The sequence below is a fragment of the Phymastichus coffea genome, unplaced genomic scaffold, assembly GCF_024137745.1.
Source record: "Phymastichus coffea isolate CEN01 unplaced genomic scaffold, Cenicafe_Pcof_1.1 PCOF00124, whole genome shotgun sequence".
In the NCBI taxonomy this organism is placed as follows: Eukaryota; Metazoa; Arthropoda; class Insecta; order Hymenoptera; family Eulophidae; genus Phymastichus; species Phymastichus coffea.
In genome coordinates this window covers 405,518-426,160 of record NW_026706935.1, presented here as the reverse complement: position 1 = coordinate 426,160, position 20,643 = coordinate 405,518, and the positions used below count along the sequence as shown (strand labels likewise).

Here is a 20,643-nt window from a genome sequence, read left to right as displayed (position 1 = left end):
TCTCAAACGTGACTAAAGTTAATCGTATGTATAATGTAATCCTGTACCGGAGCTCCAATGAAAAACATTTACAATATACGAGAGTTGACGCTTAGCGCATCTTTCACATGAATCACAGACCTGCGTACCCACGCTTAGCTCAAGTCGATCTTTTTACATTTCCAGGATTGACGTTCGTTTATTTACCTTTATACAATTATTATACTCTGCGTCCAACGCAGGCTGTCATTTTTTCTCGATTTTTTTCTTTTTAATTTTTTTTCTATCTCCGGTAACTTTGAAATTGACAGTACTGTTTCATCCATCTACTATTGCTCGTTTTCGGATGTATACTGTACTACATCCACGTTTTAGAGTGAACGGCTCACTTTTCGATGTAGATCGTAGCAAATCGTATTTGCTCGAGGATTAACATTCGATTGCGACTATTTGATATAAATCGATTACAATATACATATATCGACAAAACATTGCACTTGTTTATCAAAACCTGGGAAATCAGCGTGTATAAGTAATATTTCACTGAATATACAACTTTATTGATCGAATGGAGCTAGGCGCACGAACGAGGTCACGAACTCTTAAACATCGTAAATGACAAAAAAAGGGTTACACATATAGCCGACATTAGAGAGAATCATGATAGACAGAGCAATGCAAGTTATATAAATCGTGTGTTCGTATGCAAGAAAGACGCAAGTGAATCCAGTCCATTTCTTAAAAAAAAAAAAAAAAAAAAAAAAAAAAAAAAAAAATAGAAAAAAAAGGGAGAAAAAATAGTAAACGAAAAATTACAATTACATTAGAGTATGATAAGCTTGAGAGCGTAAAATCAGAATAATTCCATTTCCCGAAATGGATAACACAAAAACAATATTGCAAGCATATCGTATAGATTTGCCCTTCGCTTTTTTGCTCTTTTCTTCTTTCCTTTCATTCAAGCATTCGCAAAATAAAGTTTAGTACGTTCATTCACAGAGAAAATTTTCAATCACACATAATCGCGCCTTTCGTCTCAATGCGATTCTTAAAAAAAGTCTTCTAATAATAAGTGTATATATAATATATTCGTGTATATAATATATTTTATGAATATTATTGATTAAGTAAATACTAAAGGAAAGAATCTATCTTTCTAGTAGCATTTGGCTTGCCAAATTCTGTCAGTTCCATATATAAATAGCGTTAAACGTTTAATTAGCACTTAGGACTCGAGGGATTATTGTCGTACTATTTCTCCTATTGATTGAACACATTCCCTCTGCAAACTTTGAGATCCGTCAGAGGTTTAGTCTTTCTTTCGTCTTATTATTTTTTATTATTTTTTTAAAATTTGTCTAGATAAGAAAAATTGGCTATTCTCATGCCTGTGACAACAATCACCCGGGAGTCCTAGCGATAGATATATTTTTATATATATATATATATAGTCTTTCATCAAAGACATAAGCACTAAAACCTTAGCAAAAAAAGCAAGAGTAAACTTTCTCATGAGCTCATTTTGTTTTTTTTTGTCTTTAAAAAAAATGTCACATGTAATCCATACAGGCATGAGAAAATTTACTCTCCCAGTCCTTCCATTGCATATAATTTGTTTATTCTTCGAAGGGCTTGTAGCTTATATTTTTAATAGTAGACATTCAATAGCCTATAATCTTCACTTAAATAAACTAAAAATTTATGAGAATATGATTCATTCGCATTATGTTTATCCTTTTCTTTCATCACTGAGGAATATCAATTAATCAAAAACATCGACGTATTATTGTGTGCCATTTATACATCATCGCCTCGATAGCAAGCAAGTTAATTTGTGACTAAAAAAGTATCAAAACCGTGGACAACGCTTTTCATTAATTGATATTGAGAAACATTCATCCTCATTAAACAGTTTTGTTCCTGTGTTCTTCTTTTAAAAAATTACGAATCGCACACGATTCTATCGTTCATTTTTTGTTGTTATTATTCTTGTCGCCAATAAATTAAGTCTAATGCTCCGCTTGTTTGCTCCGTCTTTCTCATAACTCTGTCGTTGGTTTGAAATTATAAAAATAGCGCTAACCTGCTGCGTGAAAAAGTACGTGAAACACGTCGACGAGTAGTATGAATAATGAGCAGCCGACGCTGATAGTTTAGACTTCGCCGAAGCCACCGATCGCTTGCTCGGTCATGCGCAAGCACAATGACTCTAAACACGAGTTTATCTCTGGATCAGTCGTCTCTAAAGCGTTGCTCGAGTGACCAAGGAAATTATCTCTTGGAGCACTATAAGTGCGCTGTAGCGTTCTCTGCAATTGCTGTAATATAATTAAAATTTACGTAAGTTTCAAGAAATTCTACCTTAAAAAAGAATACAGGTTTTATAGTTTCCTAGAACGAATTACCTCCGCAGTATGTAAGATTGAAAACGTATCAAAATTAAAATGGATATTCACCTCTAGGCTATTCTCCTGGAGACTGGGCCGTTTTTCGGGTGCTTGAACGAGTCCAAGATTGTTTTGATTCGATGTCTGACTGGAGCTGGACTGTAAATACGGAGTCGATATACTGTTTCTGTGCGGCTGTACCATAAAGTTGTTCGTTGATTTGCTATTTCCAATATGTCCTAGGTTTAAACTGGGCTTTCGGCTATGCTGCTGTGAGTTTGAGTATCTCCTGTTGAAGAATGCATGATTATTATGCTGCCATCTGCAAAGAAACATTTATACATTAATATTAAAATATTTTCACAATATTTACTATGTTGACTACGTAACAGACATTAAAGAGTTTTTTAATGTGAAAAAGCCAGCTTATGTAAACACGTGTTATAATTTAGCATTTATTCATTAGTAAAAAACTATACTTTTTTATAACTTTATGTACGGATTACAAGTCATAGATTTTAATTAACTAAATTTAAAATAGCAATAAAATTGAGAGAAATCTACTTAGGAGTTGGTCTGGGATTGCCAAGACGACTGCGCCATTGTTGTACTTTTTCCTTCTGGCTGGGAGTAAAGCAATCGTGTTGCAACACCTTCTCAAGAATGGTTATGCAGGAGCATAAAACCGCATCGTCTACATTTTCCAGAGCCAGTCTGCTGCATACTGCCGAGTTATATGAATAAAACAATTATTCAAAGAATCCGCGAACGCGAGCGCATCTTCTTTGTAAATAAGATGATTCAAAACTTACATTTACCAAGAACCTTAGTGAACTGCATGGGTATATCGTGAACATCGCCATCACGACTTGGTTTGAGCGGCGTTGCAAGTATAGTCTTGAGCTCGTCAAGAGCTCCTACCAACAATGGTTTCTGTCCAAACGACGCGGACTGATTGGTTTGCGGTTGTACCAAGTCCTTCTCCAGATCTAGCAGGGTATGATAACGCTGTTGCAATTTGAGAATCGACAGAGCGAGCTTATGACGTGCACCCTTGGTTACTCCTTGCTCGGCAAGCTTCTCCTCGGTTAAATCAAGCATATCCTCATACGACAAGTTGGTAAACAGGTAGCTGTACTTGTGCAGACGTAGTGTCTTTAACCATGCTGGTACATCTGAAATTTGCGTACAGTTAAGAAAAACTAGATGTGATTAAAGACTACGTAAACAAGTCAAATGATCACCTCTCATTCCTGTAGATAGCGGCCTAGCAGAAGCCTCATCCAAACGACCTTCACTGCCGCTGCTGGCGCACGAACTTTGCGGGCTAAGCGGTCCCAAACCGATCAGAGCTGTCATGCAAAACAAACCGGCAAGATTACACAATCATTCCAACAGTAGTTGTAGGCCGTAAAATGTTGACACGTTTTTCCACACTGACCGCAATGATCTCCTGAAACGCTGTAACTTCGAGTCTTGTGCCTCGATGACATGTTGGCATTTCCAGTGCGTTCGATCAACTCGGGTTGATGCGATGATGCCACAGGTGGTGTCAGACTGTTGGAACGTCGTTGACGGGTGACTGGCAGTTGAAATTGAAAATTGAATGGTGCACCTGACTGCGCTCCATAAACTTGAGACATTTGCTCGGTTTGCTTAACGCTTTTTTGCCATGGAGAATCCCATCTAAAATATTTAATTAAATTTTTCAAGTTAAATACATCAATTAATTATTAATATTTTTAGTTCAACTTACCTCATAGGTGTACTAGGGCTGAAATCTTCAGTATTCTGAACAGGTTGAGAATTGGTAATCCTGTCTTCAAGTTGTCTCAGCCACAGGGTTAGTGTTCGTCTATCTTGACTAGTGATCGCAGGATGAATAAGAGTATAACTCAGCAACTGTTGCGTTTGCTCAGTGTACCGGCCAGTGGTCACACAGTGACTGATTAATTCTGGTATGACCAATAAATAACATTGCTTGCATTCAACATTGCCTGGTCTAAGAAGTGGTAGATGAGTTAATAGTTGGTTGATGGCAACCTCTGTTGATTCTGACAGTAATGAGTTGATAAAAGCTGACAAAAGAAAATATTCTTTATAAATTATGCAATAAATGAAGAGGGAATTTATTATATTTAAACTTCATTGTCTTTTACATCACTGAATGATTTCAGCAACTTTATTTTCTTTAAATAACTCTAAATGTGAATGTTGAATTATTCAAAAAGCAAATTTACCAGGATTATTGGCATTGAGTTCTTGGGAATCTAATTCAGAAACAGAATGAAGTGAGTGCTGAACAGCTTGAGCAAGAAAACGAGCTTGAACTGCTGGTATTCGCCTCAGTAGAGCATATAGTACAACTGTCTGCTCGCATTCATTCCACTGTGAGAAGACTCTTGTTAATTCGCCCACCTGCTCGCAGAACAGAGCTCCTGGTGACCATTTCATTGTGTGAAACACACCTGAAACAACATAGAATTAAACTATATTCTAGACGGTGCAATATAATTGAAATACTTGGATCATCACACACTGCTTAGTTTGTCAAACATGTATTGATCTTTAAGTTTCTTAGACAACAGGTTGGTTCTAAAGTAACGAATGCTAATTAAAGCTATTATCAGTGATTATGTTGGATAACCCAGTTAACAAGAATTATTATACAATAGTTAAACTGAAACCTGAGTAAGTATGTTACTAATTTTATCACTTGTTTAAATAAGCCAATTCTACTGTAAAGTAGATAGAGAAAGAGAAAAGAGAAAAGAGAAAAAGAGAGTTCATTGAAACGTACATATATATATATACACATATATAATGCCGAATGTGGGCTAAGGCGCGCAGAAAAGTAGGTAATTGTGCAACAGGGTTTACATGAAAACGAATCACCCTTCGAAGAGAAATACGCAGGCACAAAATCACTTGGCCACGGCTACTGAAACTCTCTTATTCAGATCGATGTAACTCTCTGCCTGCAGGAGATACCGACTTGGAAACGAGTTTCATCGACAATTTCCAAGCGCGAATGCGACACGCCTTCGAGCAAGTGAGCGAGCGAGCGACGAGAGAGAGAGAGAGAGATCGTCTCTCTTTCTCGCGAAATACAGGGCGCACGCAATGACGTTTTTACGTGGCTGTTACTACCAGACGTGTTTTTCACACATAGCAGCCGCGCGCGAGAACAGACTGGTTGAGTTAAGTCGAGTGCGTGTGTGACGTCAGGTAACCAACGTCGCGTGACCATTTGCACAGCTATATATGTGATTTATTGGAGAACGCTGAGATTTATGTCGATGGATTATGCATCAAGGCTTCGAGTGCGCTGTTTTTATTAGTGGTATATGATAGGCAATGTTGTGGTGATTAAGAATGACCTGCTTTCGAAAGAGAGATAGAGAAAGAGAGAGAAGCTTCTTCGTTTGATGGAAGTTTGAATAAATAAGATAGTGCAAGCGGATCACTTAGATGGAAACTTCATAAGCAAAACAAAACATAAAATATCATTTTATGAACATACGTCTCACTCTAGATTTACCTAAATGTACTTTACTCGTGACTTGAATTTTTATTTGATGCGTATTCATAAGTAATCGTTAAAAATCCTTTTATAAATATATTTTAAAAATACTAAAAGTTCAAATAAGTTTTGGTAAAGGCTTCTGAAATTAGGAAAATTACGTTATAATTATTTCGCATTACCGAACTTTGAATCTGATTGTCGGTTTTTATGGTTCTAGTACAAATAAAATAGTTTCGCGCTTCTGTTTGAAGTTTATTATTGAATTCTAAAAACAAAGTTGACTCATTGAAAAAAAGCAAAAAACCTACAATACCTCAGAACGATATCAGCAGCTTAAGCTTTGAGTAGTAAAAAACCATTCGGTCAGCCGCGATTAGTACTGCTGAATCAGCTCAGCAGATGTTAACTCCAAAATATTTTTCACGCTCCAAAAAAATCAACACGAACGCGCAACAATAGTTCTGAACTCAAAAAACCTGCGCAGCACATACGAAACAAAGCATGATCATGCACTTGAAAACGTAGCAGACCGCTCGCACCACTGGTAGTGCACGGAAACAAAAGGGTCGCATTCGCGTAGTCTGTATTGCAGCTGCTGAAAAACGGAGCCGCTCATAATCAGCTGTACTCCATTGCCGCCCCTCCCCCCACTTGCCCTGGCCCAGACGAACTCGCGATGAAAACCAAAACATTAGCCCCCACGGCTGGATAGCACGCTTCGGAAAGTGACGGTCAAGAAGCTCCGCGTTCTCCCTATCGTTTTGCGAATGCAAGAGAGGCGTCTCTCTCCCGCGCTGCTGCACACCCACAGCGCATACACGTACGCGCTCGGCGTTGCGCGCGCAGCTGCCCAGAGTTTATTCGCGGGGCGCAGCGGCAGGCGCGAGTTATACGTATACGTCTGTATATAGGTATAGCAACACGCACGGGCGTTCTCTTTCTTGACCAGCGCAACTACACGCCGAGAGCGCGCGCGCGGGCGCGCGCCGGCGGACCAGCCGCTACACACACGAGCGCGCGTACGGACGCACGCACGCACGCACGCACGCACGCACGCACGCACGCACGACACGGACGCAGGGTCAAGTTTGTTTACCAATTATGTCGCGAGCGCGCACTGAGCAGCTTGCGTGCTACTATGCTGCCGATAATCAGTCTTATCTGCGCGCGAGCAGGGAAAAAAATTGCGCACTTTCGTCGCGAGGCGGCCCCGCGAGCTACGTGTGCGTGTGCATGCACGCGACGAATTTTAGGGGGAGAGCGAGCTTGCGCGCCTGTGTGAGTGCCGTATAGTCGCTCTCTCTCTCGCGTGCGGCGCTACTATATAGATATACGTATCGACTGTCTCGAGGACGTTTACCTCTGGCGGCATGCGTGCTACGGGCGCGACAGAGACAGAGCTAAAGCGACATGGAGACGCGCATCGCGGCACTTTGTTTACATGCAAGAGCCGCCACCGCCGCCGCCGTCGCGCACTTTATATACCAGATGGCTAATCGCTACGTACGACTTCGTTTTCGCGAATACAAGCCAATTGTCGAGGATAAGCGAAGAAGCGCACTGCGGTCGCAAAACGAGGCTTGGCCAAGGGCGACTTTTCATTCGTTTCCCGGCGCGAGCGCCGCGGCTGCACCTTCCCGCAGCGGAGCCGCGTCGACGAAGCGTATGTCCGCGAACCAAAACAAAAGCGACGATTCCGCGGCGTGCTGCGCGCGAACCGACCAAAACAAGAGAGTGGCGAACAAAGCGCGCGACGAGCGAGGTCGCGCTCGCCCACGAAAGCTTGACTCACCTGTGCGTACCTTGGCGGCCAGGATGACGAGAGGTGGCGATGATCGAGCGAGAGCGGATGAAAAAGGCGCGCTCGCGCGGTTCCTCACGAAAAGCGACTACGCGGCGGCGGCAGCGTCAGTCGGCTCGCTCTCTCTCTCTCTCTCTCACTCGCTCGCTCGCTCGCTCGCTGCTGCCGCTGCTGCTGCCGAGAGACAAGCAGCGAGCAAGCGGGGGGCGGCGCGAGTCCAGGGGTGGGGAAAGGGCAATGAAACCATCGCCGCGTCCTTCTCTCCGAAGGCTACGTTCACAACAGCCTCGCGTGTCTTGTTTACTGCCTCGCAAGCTTACGCTTTCTATACGTATGGGCCTTTTGTCGTTGGAGATGCGTGTTTTCGGCAGGGGAGTTTCTCTCTTGCGGCGTGAATCGAGTGATCGTCGTGTGCGACTCGATTAAGCGCAAGAGGAACGCGCGCCTACCTGCGCATCACACGTACGGACGAGAAAATTTTCGGAGGAAAAGCGCGCGCACGAGCGAGCGATGAGAATGCATGACGCGCTCGCCTGCTCGCTGCGGGTGAAGGACCTCTACGGTGGTGTTTGTAATCGCTGGGGCTGGGGGGATGAGGTTCTATTACGAAGCGAACCCAATGTGTACATATCGCGACTGTTATCGCGCCTAGCTTTTTCGACAGCGATCTCGTGTCGACGCGTCTTCAAGCGGCTGCTCTGAAATTTCTTTGTCGTATATTCAACAATTGCAACTCCTAATCTACAACTCCGAATCTACGTTGTAAAAAAAATCTCCCAGCCCCATCTGCTGCACTTGTCAAGATTGTTCCGCGGCACGATAAAGAAACGCGCCTGTAGGGTGAGACGAGAGAGGTTGTAGAATGAGCTTATACGTCTGTCCTCTATCCTTGGGTTTTTTCGGCTTCACTGCTGCTGTCCATTTGCGTCTTATTTTTCATTGTCGTCACGTCGCTCGATTCTCCCTCTCTCGTTTCTTTCTCTTCTTTCATTCTCTTTCGTCTGATTTTTGTTTATTCGTCACTAAGAGGCGCATAAACAACCGAAATAATTGACTGGAGAACTAATCGCCAGAGAAGACTGATTTTTTTGTAGATGTAATTTAATTAGAGATTAAAACTTGTAGGCAATATTTTTTTGAGATTTCGAATAATCAAAATTGAAATTCTTATGATTTCGTGAAACTATTAAAAGTGTGTAATAAAAACGTACATATAGGATAGCGCACGCATACTCATATCAAAGACTCATGCGCGTCGGTGTTATTGTCCTTTAAAGGCCAAAGGTGGGAGGAAGGGGGGTTTTCAACGGCCTGTTCCACACTGTTTCCGCGCGGTTGCGAAGAAAAACAAAACCAGACCAAACAGATTTTACACAAATGAAAGATATGGCGAATCATTTTCTTTTTATAAATCTTACGATAAGTCAAGCAGACGAAACATCGCTAGCAAATAATCATCAGCGGGCGTTCTCGACGTATTTCGACTTGTGTTTGTTGGCTTATCAGTTCTCCTTCCTCTTGCGAATTTCAAGTAAGACACAAAACAGAATGGAAAATAACTTACGCGACTTATTCTTCGCTTGGTGTGGTATGTCTATACTCCCTCTGTATCCTTTTCTCTCTTTCAGCTACAGCATTTTCCAAGCTCCAAGTTGTTTTCTTTCGCGTTGGTTTTTAATTCCCTTTATTGTTGACTGCACGCGGTATGTGAGACTTCAGCGCCCGCGACTGATATGACTTCTCCTCTCGCACTGCACGTGTTTCGTCTCTTTCTTGCTGCCGGAAGTCCACGATATCTCTTTCTAGCTAAATTGCTTGCGGCTTACCCTCCTCCTCTCACTCTCTCTCTCCCCCTCTCTCTATCTTTTTCTTCTCTGTGTGGAGAAAATGGACAGGAGCAGATTACGCGAGGTTAATGACGGATTCTTGTGACCGATAGCGCGAGTTTTATAGGGTTCAATTGTTCGAATTTTTGGTGATTGTTCAATTGTGAATAAATATATTTCAAAAAATAGATTTCATAAATTATGAGATATTCTCTTGTAGCTTAGTCGTTCGTATTTTACTTTTATTATTATTCTAAAACATATATATATTTTTTTATGATGTAACGCTAATTATATCTAGTAATCTGCAATTTGTACGAAAATTTATAAACTATTTAAACATATAAAATAACATGTGTAAGTTTTATATGCTACGAATATAATTCTACACTTAATAGCCTATCAACTAGCTCAATTCTTCTTTCTAACAATTGCATTTTTTTATCTGTCAATGAGTCTTTTTTAAGATTTTTTAGTAAGAAATAATTGATGAAGAGTCTTAGAGCCTCTTTAAATTGACCCAATTGTTTGGATGATGCTATTTTCTGGAAGACTTGAAGACATGTTTCACCATTTTCATGAAGTAATAAGTCCAACATTATTTTTTTTAAAAGTTTCATTGTTGGTTTGTTTAACTCTCCAAGTTCAATTACCTAAATCGACGTTAATTATTTATAGTATTCCAGTAATGTACAGAAATGAAAGTACTAAATATAAGCAAATAATACCTTTAATACTGAAAGAGGTAAGCCTTTTTGAATAAGTAAGTAGGACACTAAACCAGCCATATTCATTATTTGTTTAGAAGTGTAAGTATTCAGTATTTTTAACTTATCCCATAAAGTATATTGGATAGTCATCTAAAATTAAATAATAATAACAATTAATAACTAAATATATAACTGTAATACGTTATATGCAGTGACTCTTACTTGATATTTCCTTTCGAATTCACAAAATTTCAATAAAAGTACAGCATAATAAGGATTGAAAGTACTTTCTTGCAAACAGCAATCAAAAATGACATAAACTATTTCCCTTTCTTGCCGTTCTTTTAGTCCGAGGTGATGTAGTTTCTCAAATGCATCTAGAAAATCTTCAGCAGTCATGAGGATACAAAATATATTTTTTCTCACATCTGTATTCATTCTTTGAGCTTTTGCTAAATCCAAAATTTTTTGACTATAAGCTGGTTTAATTTCCTCAGATATTTTGGATTTATTATCTACTTCTTTGCCTGACCAAGCTGAGCCAACAATCCACCATTTACCATTTTTATCAGCTGTAAAAAACATTGATTATGTAAATATAATTTACAATGCACCATACAATCATGGAGATTGTTTAGTTCGATATATTAACCATTCAACAAGTCCTGTAAAGATAGATTTAATTGTGAAACAATGTTTCCTTTCCTGATAACGCTTTTTATAACTTTTTTTAAATGTTCAATGTGGCTTTGGTCATACTGTGGAATTTTTTGCATGTTATTATTTTTAATAGCAAGTAATACATCCAACATAAATTGAACTCGAGAACTGAAATGAAAGGATAATGATTAATTTTCTAAATAATCTTTAAAAAATTTGGTTTCATTCAAAAGAAGTCTGGATAGTCTTACTTTGATGATTTCATTGTAGCAGCTTTTTGTTGTAAGCTCAAAATTAAAGCTTTCAAAGCAAGAGGGTCATCTTTTCTTAGTCCAAACCCAGCTGATTTTAGTATTACCAAAATTACTTCTATTTCTTTCTCGGTAAACTTTTCTGCAAGTTTCTCCAAAATTTGATAAATAAGTTTTGATCCAAAAACCTGAAACGAATAAATAACTTAACTTAAGAATTTTTGTTGATGAAAATGGAAAAATATTTATTGAAGATTATTATTTTTAAATTACCTTGAAGTTGTATAAATTACAGATCATTGAGACCAAATTATCAAGTTCCTTATTTTCTACACTCTGTGTGTGACCTATCATTTCATTGAATTGCCTTATTAGAACCATTATAAAATGAGCTCCGATTTCTGTACCAATATTTGCATGTAATATTGCAATACACATCATATGTTCTGCTACAAATCTGTCAGCAGTCATTACAGGAGCAACAATAGATTCAATCATCAAAGTGGCAAGCATTTCATTCATATCATTTCGACTATTTAACATGTATAATGTATCCAGCTAAAATTATTAAAAAAAATAATTAATACAAAACATTTGATTTATTAAAGTTTATAATTATTGCATACCTGAGAAATGATAGTATGCATGTTACTTTCTGCTAATCTATTTATAAGGCCTTTCATTTGTCTTTTCAGTAATTTCAACTTTGCATTTTGTTCAGAACTTTTCTCTTTAAGTCTTAATGCAGGAGCAACATATTTCTTATTTTCTATAATAACTTCACCTTGTTTATTCCTCTTTCTACCATATATATCCTCCCAAGTTTCATCTTTTTTAGATTTAGCTTCATTGTCATTTTCCGAATCAACTGAATTAAAGTTTCTGTCATTGTCAAAATCATCAAAATCATCGAAACCATCTTCAGCTATAGATCCATCACTAACATTGTCAAAAAATTCATCAACAGGCGTTTTTCCTTTAGCTAATTCAATGACTTTATTTTTTTTAACAACTTTAGATTTATTTTGTTTTTTATTTTTTTTAATTTTTGATTTTTCCTGTACAGTTTCTTCACAGCTGTCATAGTCATCATCGTTACTATCAATGCTATTAAATTTGCATTTCTTATTTGAATTGCACTTCAATTTACTACTTTTCTTAATTTCTTCAATATCTCTGTTATTATCAGATTCACTGACATCAGAATTTGAATGCACATCAAATGTTCTACTTTCTTTGTCCAATTTTTTCACATTTGTACGATTTTTTTTTAAATTCAATTTTTTTGTGGTTTTAATATTACTTTGTGTGTCACTGTCTTCAGATTCAGAATTGGCATCTTTTAATAGTTGCTTCTCACTTTCTGCTTCAATTTTTCTCGTATCCTCATCACATATATCCAACAGAACTAATTTTTAAGTTAAGAAATGTTATAAAAAAGGCTATAAAAAAATGACAAATTTTAGATCGTTATTGATAAATTAGAGAAAAAAAACTATAAATAAATAAATAAATAAATAAATAAATAAATATTCAAAGGATACAATCCAACCCATCATTTATAAAAGATTTTGGTACATGCTTTTTCTTCTTGTTAAATTTGAGTTTCTTCTCCAAATTTTTAATTACACGATCTTCAGCTTCGTTATCTTTCTTTAAATTTAATTTTCGTTTTTTTGCAAAAAATCTAGCACCTTTACCTCTCATATTAAAATATCGTTGAATTCATACAAGACAACTTTTCTGCAAGTTAATTAACAACGAAAATGTGTAATAACGAGGTCCACTTATTGTTTAATAACGTATATATTATTAGGTTGAACTATAATTTATTCGCGATCAACGCTGCAGTTGTTATTCTTTTAGGTTAGAATTTAAACAACCATTGAGAATATTGAGATTTAATTCTAACCCAGGCCATGTGGTATAACGTCATGTCTAGTGTGTAGAGATTCGTTGGTAGAGTAGAATGCGATGTTGCCGCAGTGTTACATATACCTATATTTATAGCCCACTTATTTTTGGTTAAGCACGTGGCCGATGATTATAATGGCGGTAGAATACGCTATATATGCATGTGTGTATATATACATAAATATAATTACAAACACTGAACACACACAATAATATAAACACTGTATCGTTTAGCTCATGGAAATTTTGTTGATATATATAATATTGTTGCACATCCCACAATAAGACCTACTAAACTTACAATAAGAAAGTTTTGGATGAAACATTCTTTATATTATTTTGACAATTCAAAACAAATATATTTAAAAAAATTCTTTATAGAAATTTGTATAATTTGTTTGTAGGGTTACATTAGAATGTTTGTTAATAATACATTAAATAACGAACTAATTTACCATATTTTTTAACTTTTTAAAGTTTTGTTTTTAAACAATGAACTTTTAAGGAAGCATCATTTAAATAGAATTGAGCGATTTGAAATATTTGTGTGTGTAAAAATAATTATTCTTCTAAAATACAGATTATTAATATTATGTTTTCAAGGATTTTCATACGGATAGTGATAAATATGCAATCTTTTGTATCAAAACATCAGATATGCAAAATGAAAAACAAGAATTGATAATAAGATCTAATATATGTATTTGAGTTCAGCAATCGGTAATAGTTTGATGGAAACTCGATAATTATATTTTTAAGCCATGAGGTGCGCTCCGCATTATCAAAACTTTTAAACTTTTGTTTAAATGTAATATCTGCATCAACATTTGTACTTTTAAAGCGAGTTCTTTCCTAAGATAACTTTTGACTTTTCACATTTAATGTAAAATAGTCGATTAGAAGTTTTATATTCAATCTGACAAATGTCGAAAATTACTCCATTCCAGCTTTTTTATACAGTTTCTGCATGAATTTATTTTAACAAAGCTTTGTGAGCAATATAATGCGAAATTAAATTCAGTAATAACACGTGAAATGTCCATTTTCTTCTGTATTACTATAATTTTAAGGAACACATTCAATTCTTTGTTTAGATTACTAGTCACTTTTTAAAATACAATCAGTTTTTGTTTTTAATATTTGCATTTGTTCACATTTAAAACAAAAAAAAATCATAGCTAAAATCCGTATATTCCTTTAGTAAATTATTTATGATCAAGACTGTATAGAATATTCTCAAAATCGTTACTTAGTAGATATTTCGACATAAGAAGACATTGATACCAAAAATATATTCTGCACATAACTTGTAATACATTTATTCCATTGTATTTCATTTTTTAACACATTGTTGGAGAAAAATTATTATTTTTTATGAATATATATAAATATAGTAGTTTTACAGACGTAAATAGTTTTAATGCAAAATAATAGCTTTCAAATTTTTTTATTTCATATTAATTAACGTTGAGTTAACATTGTCAAAATCTCAGTCACCTCATAAAATATATTTTCGCTTTTCAATAAATATAGTAAAATGCAAACAGCTACTAACATTTATAAATGAGATGTTTGTCTACAAAGTGACAAAATCATAACAGTAGAAAAATGATTTATTCTTAATATATCTATCAATAGTCATAATACAACTGCATAAAAAATTGTAAACATTATTAAGAGCAACAATGCAGTTATTTATAGCTACTTAGATGTTACAACAATATCTTATTGATCCACAATTTTTTAGAAACTATTTTACTTTAGCTTATATAAATATTTCGCATCAACGATTTTATTTTAATTTTTTAACAAATAAAAATTACAAATCCTATGTGCAACGGAACGAAGAACAATACGTTCATTTTTTGTGTATTCCATGACGAATAACCAATTTATGGCCGTTTATTTCATAAGCAGAAGGATTTTTCAATACATTTACCGCATGCTCGCTTTTTTCGAAATTAACAAAGGCATATGCTTCATTTGGTGGACAGTATACCGAAACTACATTTCCATATCTATAAACCAATAATGAAAATATAAACGAAGTAATTATCAATTTTAAACAGTTGCTATTACAATTAATTTCAATTAATTTGCTGAAAATTAAATAATAATACATGCAAAATTATATTACTTACCGTTTGAATTTTTTTCTCAACACTGTTTCAGTGATATTTTTGGTTAAATTTCCAACCCATATTGCTTTGTTCATAATTTGACCGGTACGTGTTTTATGACTTGTAGTATTCTTCTTAATACAATTGTCTACATTTTTACTAGATGGAAACAATGTATTTGTAATTAATTCAAAGTATAATGACATTACTTAACGTAATGCATGACTCTAAAGATTAAGCGCTTTAAAGAAGTAATACTTACGTTTTATTAACAGATTTTGTCAATAGATGAAACATTTTAGTTGACATGGGTTCATAATTAAGTATATTGTTTATTAATGAAGTACAATTTGGTTTTTCATCTTCATCTGACGAATAAATTAAATCATCCAAATTCTCGATGTCATCGAAATATTCGTAATTATTATCCGATTTATCTTTCTTATTAATAATATTTAAATTTCCCAGATAATTAATTGCTTGCTAAAAATAAATGAATTCAAAATTGAGTGCGATTTTATGCATAATTCTTCATCATTGTAATAGTCATAACTGTGTGAAAACTAACTTGAGTTTTCGAATATTTCCGTAAAGCTAAAACAGCACTTTTTTCCGTGTAACCAAGGCTTGTAATTTTAGAAATTTTAGATCGCATGTACTCCCTCTGAGCATACACATTATCCGACTTTATAGAAAGAGAATTTTTAAAGTAATTTTCAGCCTGGGTATATTTCTGCAAAAAAATATTTTATAGTTAATTCACGTATGAAGATACAAAATATGGAGGTTTTTGGCTTAGAATTATTCTCAGATTACGGTTCTATGTATACAAGAACAATTTATGGCAAATTGTGTGAAATTCATGGCTTGGCAGAGGTAAAATGGCACATCAGTGTGTCAAACATTTCATAAAAAATGAATAATCTTCAAACTTTTTTTGTCAACCATTGAGTGAATAGACACATTTAACAAAATGTATACCCACCGGCAATGGATTCTGAATGAATTTTTTGAATTTGATTGCTGAAGAAAGTAAATACAGACTTTGAAATTATAGACAGAGAATTTTCACTCGTGATTATTTGCATAATAAAAAAAAGAGATAGATAGGTAATCGCTAATTTTTGAATCTGTATTTACTTCGTCTTCAGCAATCAAATTCAAAATGTTTGTGCAGAATCAATTGTTGGTGGATATACATTATGTGATGTACTAATGTGTACATTATTTCCTACAATTTTTTTAGTGAATCAGATTAGGTACTTTTTAGTGGTAAATTTTAAAAATGTCAAGACAAAAATTTTTAATTATTATATACTAACATACGTATAATAATCAGAACGAAATAATAATTTTTATTTTGTAAATATATAAATAATATATAATATAATAAATATTTTTATTTTATACCTGCAATGCCATTGAAGCTTTACCCGCTCGCAGATATGCAATGAATCTGTGATCATAATGTGAACTTGTTTGTAACACATAATGAGCATCGGCTAAAGCTCTAATAAAATCATAAAACAATGAAATTACTATGTGGAAATACTAAAATAACTGGAATGCATAAATGTATATTTATAAAAGTACACATACAAGGAAGGTCTATTCAATCGTAAATAACAATAACATCGATTTAAGTAATGACGATCATCAGTAGGATTTAATTGCATAGCTTCAACCAAAGAATTTAATCCTCCCTCTAGATTGTTATCCAGTATCATGTTTATAGACTCTTCTGCAAACTTTTCACTATATAAAATGTAATCTCTTTCAGAGATTGATGAATCAATCTTATTTATCTCCTGAAACATTTATTAGTTAATTTAAAATAAGATTATTTCAATTATGTGAGTTTCTCAGCAATAATAAAATTACGAGTGATACAGCTACACTTTTTTTAGTATTATTATTTTCACTATTTTCTTGCTTTGCAACCTTAGAAATTTCAACTAATTTGCTTTTATTTTTATCTTTTACAGGTTTAATCATTTCATTTATAGCTTTTAAATTTCCAGTTAATACATCCATATTATCAATAATTTCCTCATCTTCATTGTCACTATCTGTTGTATGATCACATGATTCTTCAATTTGATTTTTAGATTTCTCTTTCAAAGTTGAATGATCATTCATTGAACTGAAATATTTTTGTATGTCACTATTTTCACTACTTTGGGAATATGAACTCCTTTTTTTTCCTTTATTTGATATATTTTCAGAAATATTTTCTTTAATATTATTTTTACTACTTTTCTTTTTTTTTGAATCAGGTTTGATTTGAGGTTTCTTGAATTCCTGTTCACTGGAATTACTTTTTACAGTTTTATTATTTGGATTTAATTGAACAGTAGAGTTTGTTAATTGTATTTTATTTTTCTGATCTGATTCAAATTTTGTTACATCATGTACTATATCAACTTTTGCACCTTTATCTTGCTTATTAACTTTTGTAGAGACATTTACTAAGGTAATTTTGTTTGCTTCAGCTGGTTTTGCTGCCGTGGTTGCTGTTTTACCTATTTTTTTCTGATTAGATATGTTTTCATTATTTTTGATTTTTATACTTGTAATATTTTCTTGGCTATTGGTTGTTTGATTAGAATTCTTTTCTTTTATATTTTTATTTGGAACATTCATTACAACTTTATTAGTTACTTGTTGTGCATTTAAAGATTTTATTGATGTTTCTGAATTTTGATCTTTAGTGATAATTGGTAATTTAGCTTTATCAACTACAGTTTCATTTTGTTTGAATACAGTAATGGTTGTTTTTACTGTTTCATTTTTGATTTTGAAATCTTTTAATAATTCCTTTTTATATGTCTTTAATGGAATAATACCTTGTTTTGGAATATTTACTTTGACTTTACTCCAAATGCTCTTGATATTTTCAGTATTCTTTATTAACAGCTTTGTATATTTATCTCTGTAATTACGAAGTTCACGATAATTTGTTATTAATGTGACATCTTTGTAATTTTTTGTTTTATAAACAGAAATAAATATATATTTTTTATTGGCCCACAACTCATCAGTTGTTTCTCCTGACGATGAGTGATAAGATGAATCTTCAGATGAATTATGAAATTCATCAGATTCAGTTTGTATGTCATCACTGATATGGCATGGCCACCCTCCAGCATAGTCACTGCTCCTGTTGCTCATGATTAATATTTATAAGTCTTATCCTACGAAAGTTACCTGTGAATAGAAAAAACAAAAATGAATGCAGTATAATGTTAATTCAATTATTTATAGAAAAAGCTGAGTTTATTATTGTTATACTTGCTAAGATCAAACTTATTATTAATTTTTGAAAAAAATATTAGTTTTTATATTCAAGACAATAGTTTCTAGTTATTAAGACAATCAAATTCAACAATGAATAAGCTGATAACGTTTTAAAATGTTGATGTATTAAATAAATTTAGTTCTTTGTCAATAGTGACTCTTCATATAAAAAATCATTAACATTAATTGAACCCAAATCAAAATCAAGTATTAGGTATAATTTACAATAAGCATTCACGCCGTGAAATATTTTTTGCATTTGTTTTACAAATTTTGGTTAGTTACAATAAATTCGCCATTTTCAAAAAAACATTTTCGTAGGTACCAACAATGCTGATTTCAACTATTTATATATTACATAATCTTAATAAATAACAACACCATATTCAACCACAATTAATGAAAATGTATCTTACATTATTCATCTCAATATCGATATATTTGTGCTTTCAATCGCATACGTTCGTGTGAATTTATTTTTCTAGAAATGTCTCAGTCTTCTTTCATTCATATGATTCACAAATGACGAATTACAGGAACAATTAATATACAATGAAATAATGTAATACTTACATCAATTTATATACGATCATGTGATATTGCACACAAAACATACAGACAATGGGATATCCATTATATTTAGTATTTACGCTTAGTGAAGTCGAAATTCGAATAGAATATTATATTTATGAAGGAGTGAGTGCAAATGCGAGACGAATATAAAACTGTGTAGAACCAAAACAAAATTCAACATCAATCATATACACATCTAAGCGGGCGTGGTTAGCGCCGGCATTGCCGGTATCACATTCTATTTATCTAAACTTCGACTTGTGGCGACATCGTGACGTGACGGTTGTTTCACCATTTTTTTACTGTCATCTGGTTTAAACTAACATTTACGTGAGAACGTTTGTTAAAAGTGTTGTTTGAAAATATTAATTACTAAAAGATTCATATTAGTAAAATTAATAGCATACAATTGAAAACTATTTTATCGACGTCTTGATATCTAAAGCTATTGCGAAAACTTGGGAGGTTATGTTTAGGAGTAATTGGACAACAATAACAATACATACATAAGAATTGTTTTATTGTTAGCTATAAAACGTTCGAACACTTGAACAATTGAGATTGATGCATTGAATTAATAGTTATTCGTAGTGTAAGATTTTTTCAATTTTATTTACAGTCTATTTTATTTTATACATTGTCAATGTAATGAAAGTTTTATATTTACAATTTTCTTGTTTTAAAAATTCGTTGGTATATCATAAAATTATAGAAGTATGATTTCTGGAGATATGAATGAATACTTATATTACATACTAATGAAAGAGTATATTAAATTTTTATAATTTAACTTATAAAAAAGCCATAATTATAACTTTTTTGTAATTTATAATTATCTATCACAAGTAGAATATTTGTTGATATCATAGCTTCATATTCAAAAGTTCAGATATAAATTATACTTATTTCAACTAAACTTATACTATTACAATCAATTATGATCTTGAAAATTTCATTGAATGATTTAGATTTTTAAATTTAAAAATCATAAAAAGTATAGTTCATTTTTATTTGATTGTTTAAACATACAAATCCTGAATTCGAATTAATATAAAAAATTTTATGATGTTCTGATTTCATAACTTTATTTGAATTTCAGAACAAAATGGAAAAAATGATCATAGGAGAAAGTGAAATAGAAGGCAATGAGATAACTATAGCAGAAGAAAGTTTAATAAGTCTTGAAAAACTTGATAGAGCTTCTCCAGATTTATGGCCAGAACAGAATATTACCAAATTTGTTGCTCAAAATTCACCACAGCCAGAACTCCCAGTTTGGACAACTAATCTAACAACTGAAGATATGAATCAGTTGTATCAATTAGGTCACCTATCAATTAATGAGTTAATATTGGAAGCAAAAAAACTTCTTGATACTGCATATCAACTTGGATGTGAAGAAGCAAAAGAAATGACAAGAGGGAAATATTTAAATATATTTAAACAGAAATAGTCCATAGTAGATGCAGACCAAACAGTTTGCAATATTGATAATGAAAATCATGATTAATGTTACAGTAACTGACAGTTTTATATTATAATTGTGTTAGTTTTGTGGTTTAGTAAAGTAATTAAATTTTATAACTGATTTAAAAATAT

At 33.7% G+C, this 20,643-nt stretch overlaps 3 protein-coding genes across 3 annotated transcripts; 1 reads left to right on the top strand and 2 right to left on the bottom strand.

Moving 5' to 3' along the window:
* Nucleotides 1–2,132: 2,132 nt before the first annotated feature.
* Nucleotides 2,133–3,617, bottom strand: LOC131671361 (protein Smaug homolog 1). Its single transcript, XM_058947723.1, has 5 exons — nucleotides 3,611–3,617; nucleotides 3,179–3,541; nucleotides 2,931–3,090; nucleotides 2,436–2,688; nucleotides 2,133–2,297 (listed from the first exon to the last, which is right to left on the bottom strand). Exons 1-5 carry the CDS (start codon nucleotides 3,615–3,617, stop codon nucleotides 2,133–2,135), a joined length of 948 nt encoding a protein of 315 aa, XP_058803706.1.
* On the bottom strand, nucleotides 3,402–19,630 carry LOC131671360 (uncharacterized). The gene is made up of 19 exons (XM_058947722.1): nucleotides 19,045–19,630; nucleotides 17,056–18,381; nucleotides 16,774–16,982; nucleotides 16,585–16,684; nucleotides 15,743–15,907; nucleotides 15,437–15,657; nucleotides 15,196–15,333; nucleotides 14,916–15,072; nucleotides 12,685–12,856; nucleotides 11,767–12,548; nucleotides 11,414–11,698; nucleotides 11,141–11,328; nucleotides 10,882–11,057; nucleotides 10,452–10,801; nucleotides 10,248–10,379; nucleotides 9,909–10,172; nucleotides 3,808–3,848; nucleotides 3,611–3,718; nucleotides 3,402–3,541 (listed from the first exon to the last, which is right to left on the bottom strand). Exons 2-18 carry the CDS (start codon nucleotides 18,343–18,345, stop codon nucleotides 3,694–3,696), a joined length of 4,695 nt encoding a protein of 1,564 aa, XP_058803705.1. The 5' UTR covers nucleotides 18,346–18,381; nucleotides 19,045–19,630; the 3' UTR covers nucleotides 3,402–3,541; nucleotides 3,611–3,693.
* LOC131671359 (protein lin-52 homolog) lies at nucleotides 19,093–20,497 on the top strand. Its single transcript, XM_058947721.1, has 2 exons — nucleotides 19,093–19,167; nucleotides 20,144–20,497. The coding sequence occupies exons 1-2, from the start codon at nucleotides 19,093–19,095 to the stop codon at nucleotides 20,495–20,497; spliced, it is 429 nt and encodes a 142-aa protein (XP_058803704.1).
* The last annotated feature ends 146 nt before the right edge of the window (nucleotides 20,498–20,643 follow it).

Excerpts from the sequence above, each read along its gene's own strand:
- LOC131671361 (XM_058947723.1), bottom strand. Across the intron at positions 2,689-2,930 it reads AATCCCAGACCAACTCCTAA|ATGGCAGCATAATAATCATG; the intron begins GTAGATTTCTCT and ends GTTTCTTTGCAG. Across the intron at positions 2,298-2,435 it reads TCCAGGAGAATAGCCTAGAG|CAATTGCAGAGAACGCTACA; the intron begins GTGAATATCCAT and ends ATTATATTACAG.
- LOC131671360 (XM_058947722.1), bottom strand. The coding sequence starts at position 18,345 with ATGAGCAACAGGAGCAGTGACTATGCTGGAGGGTGGCCATGCCATATC. Across the intron at positions 16,685-16,773 it reads CGATTGAATAGACCTTCCTT|AGCTTTAGCCGATGCTCATT; the intron begins GTATGTGTACTT and ends TGATTTTATTAG. Across the intron at positions 11,058-11,140 it reads GCTACAATGAAATCATCAAA|TTCTCGAGTTCAATTTATGT; the intron begins GTAAGACTATCC and ends CTTTCATTTCAG.
- LOC131671359 (XM_058947721.1), top strand. The coding sequence starts at position 19,093 with ATGGGATATCCATTATATTTAGTATTTACGCTTAGTGAAGTCGAAATT. Across the intron at positions 19,168-20,143 it reads AATATTATATTTATGAAGGA|AACAAAATGGAAAAAATGAT; the intron begins GTGAGTGCAAAT and ends TTTGAATTTCAG.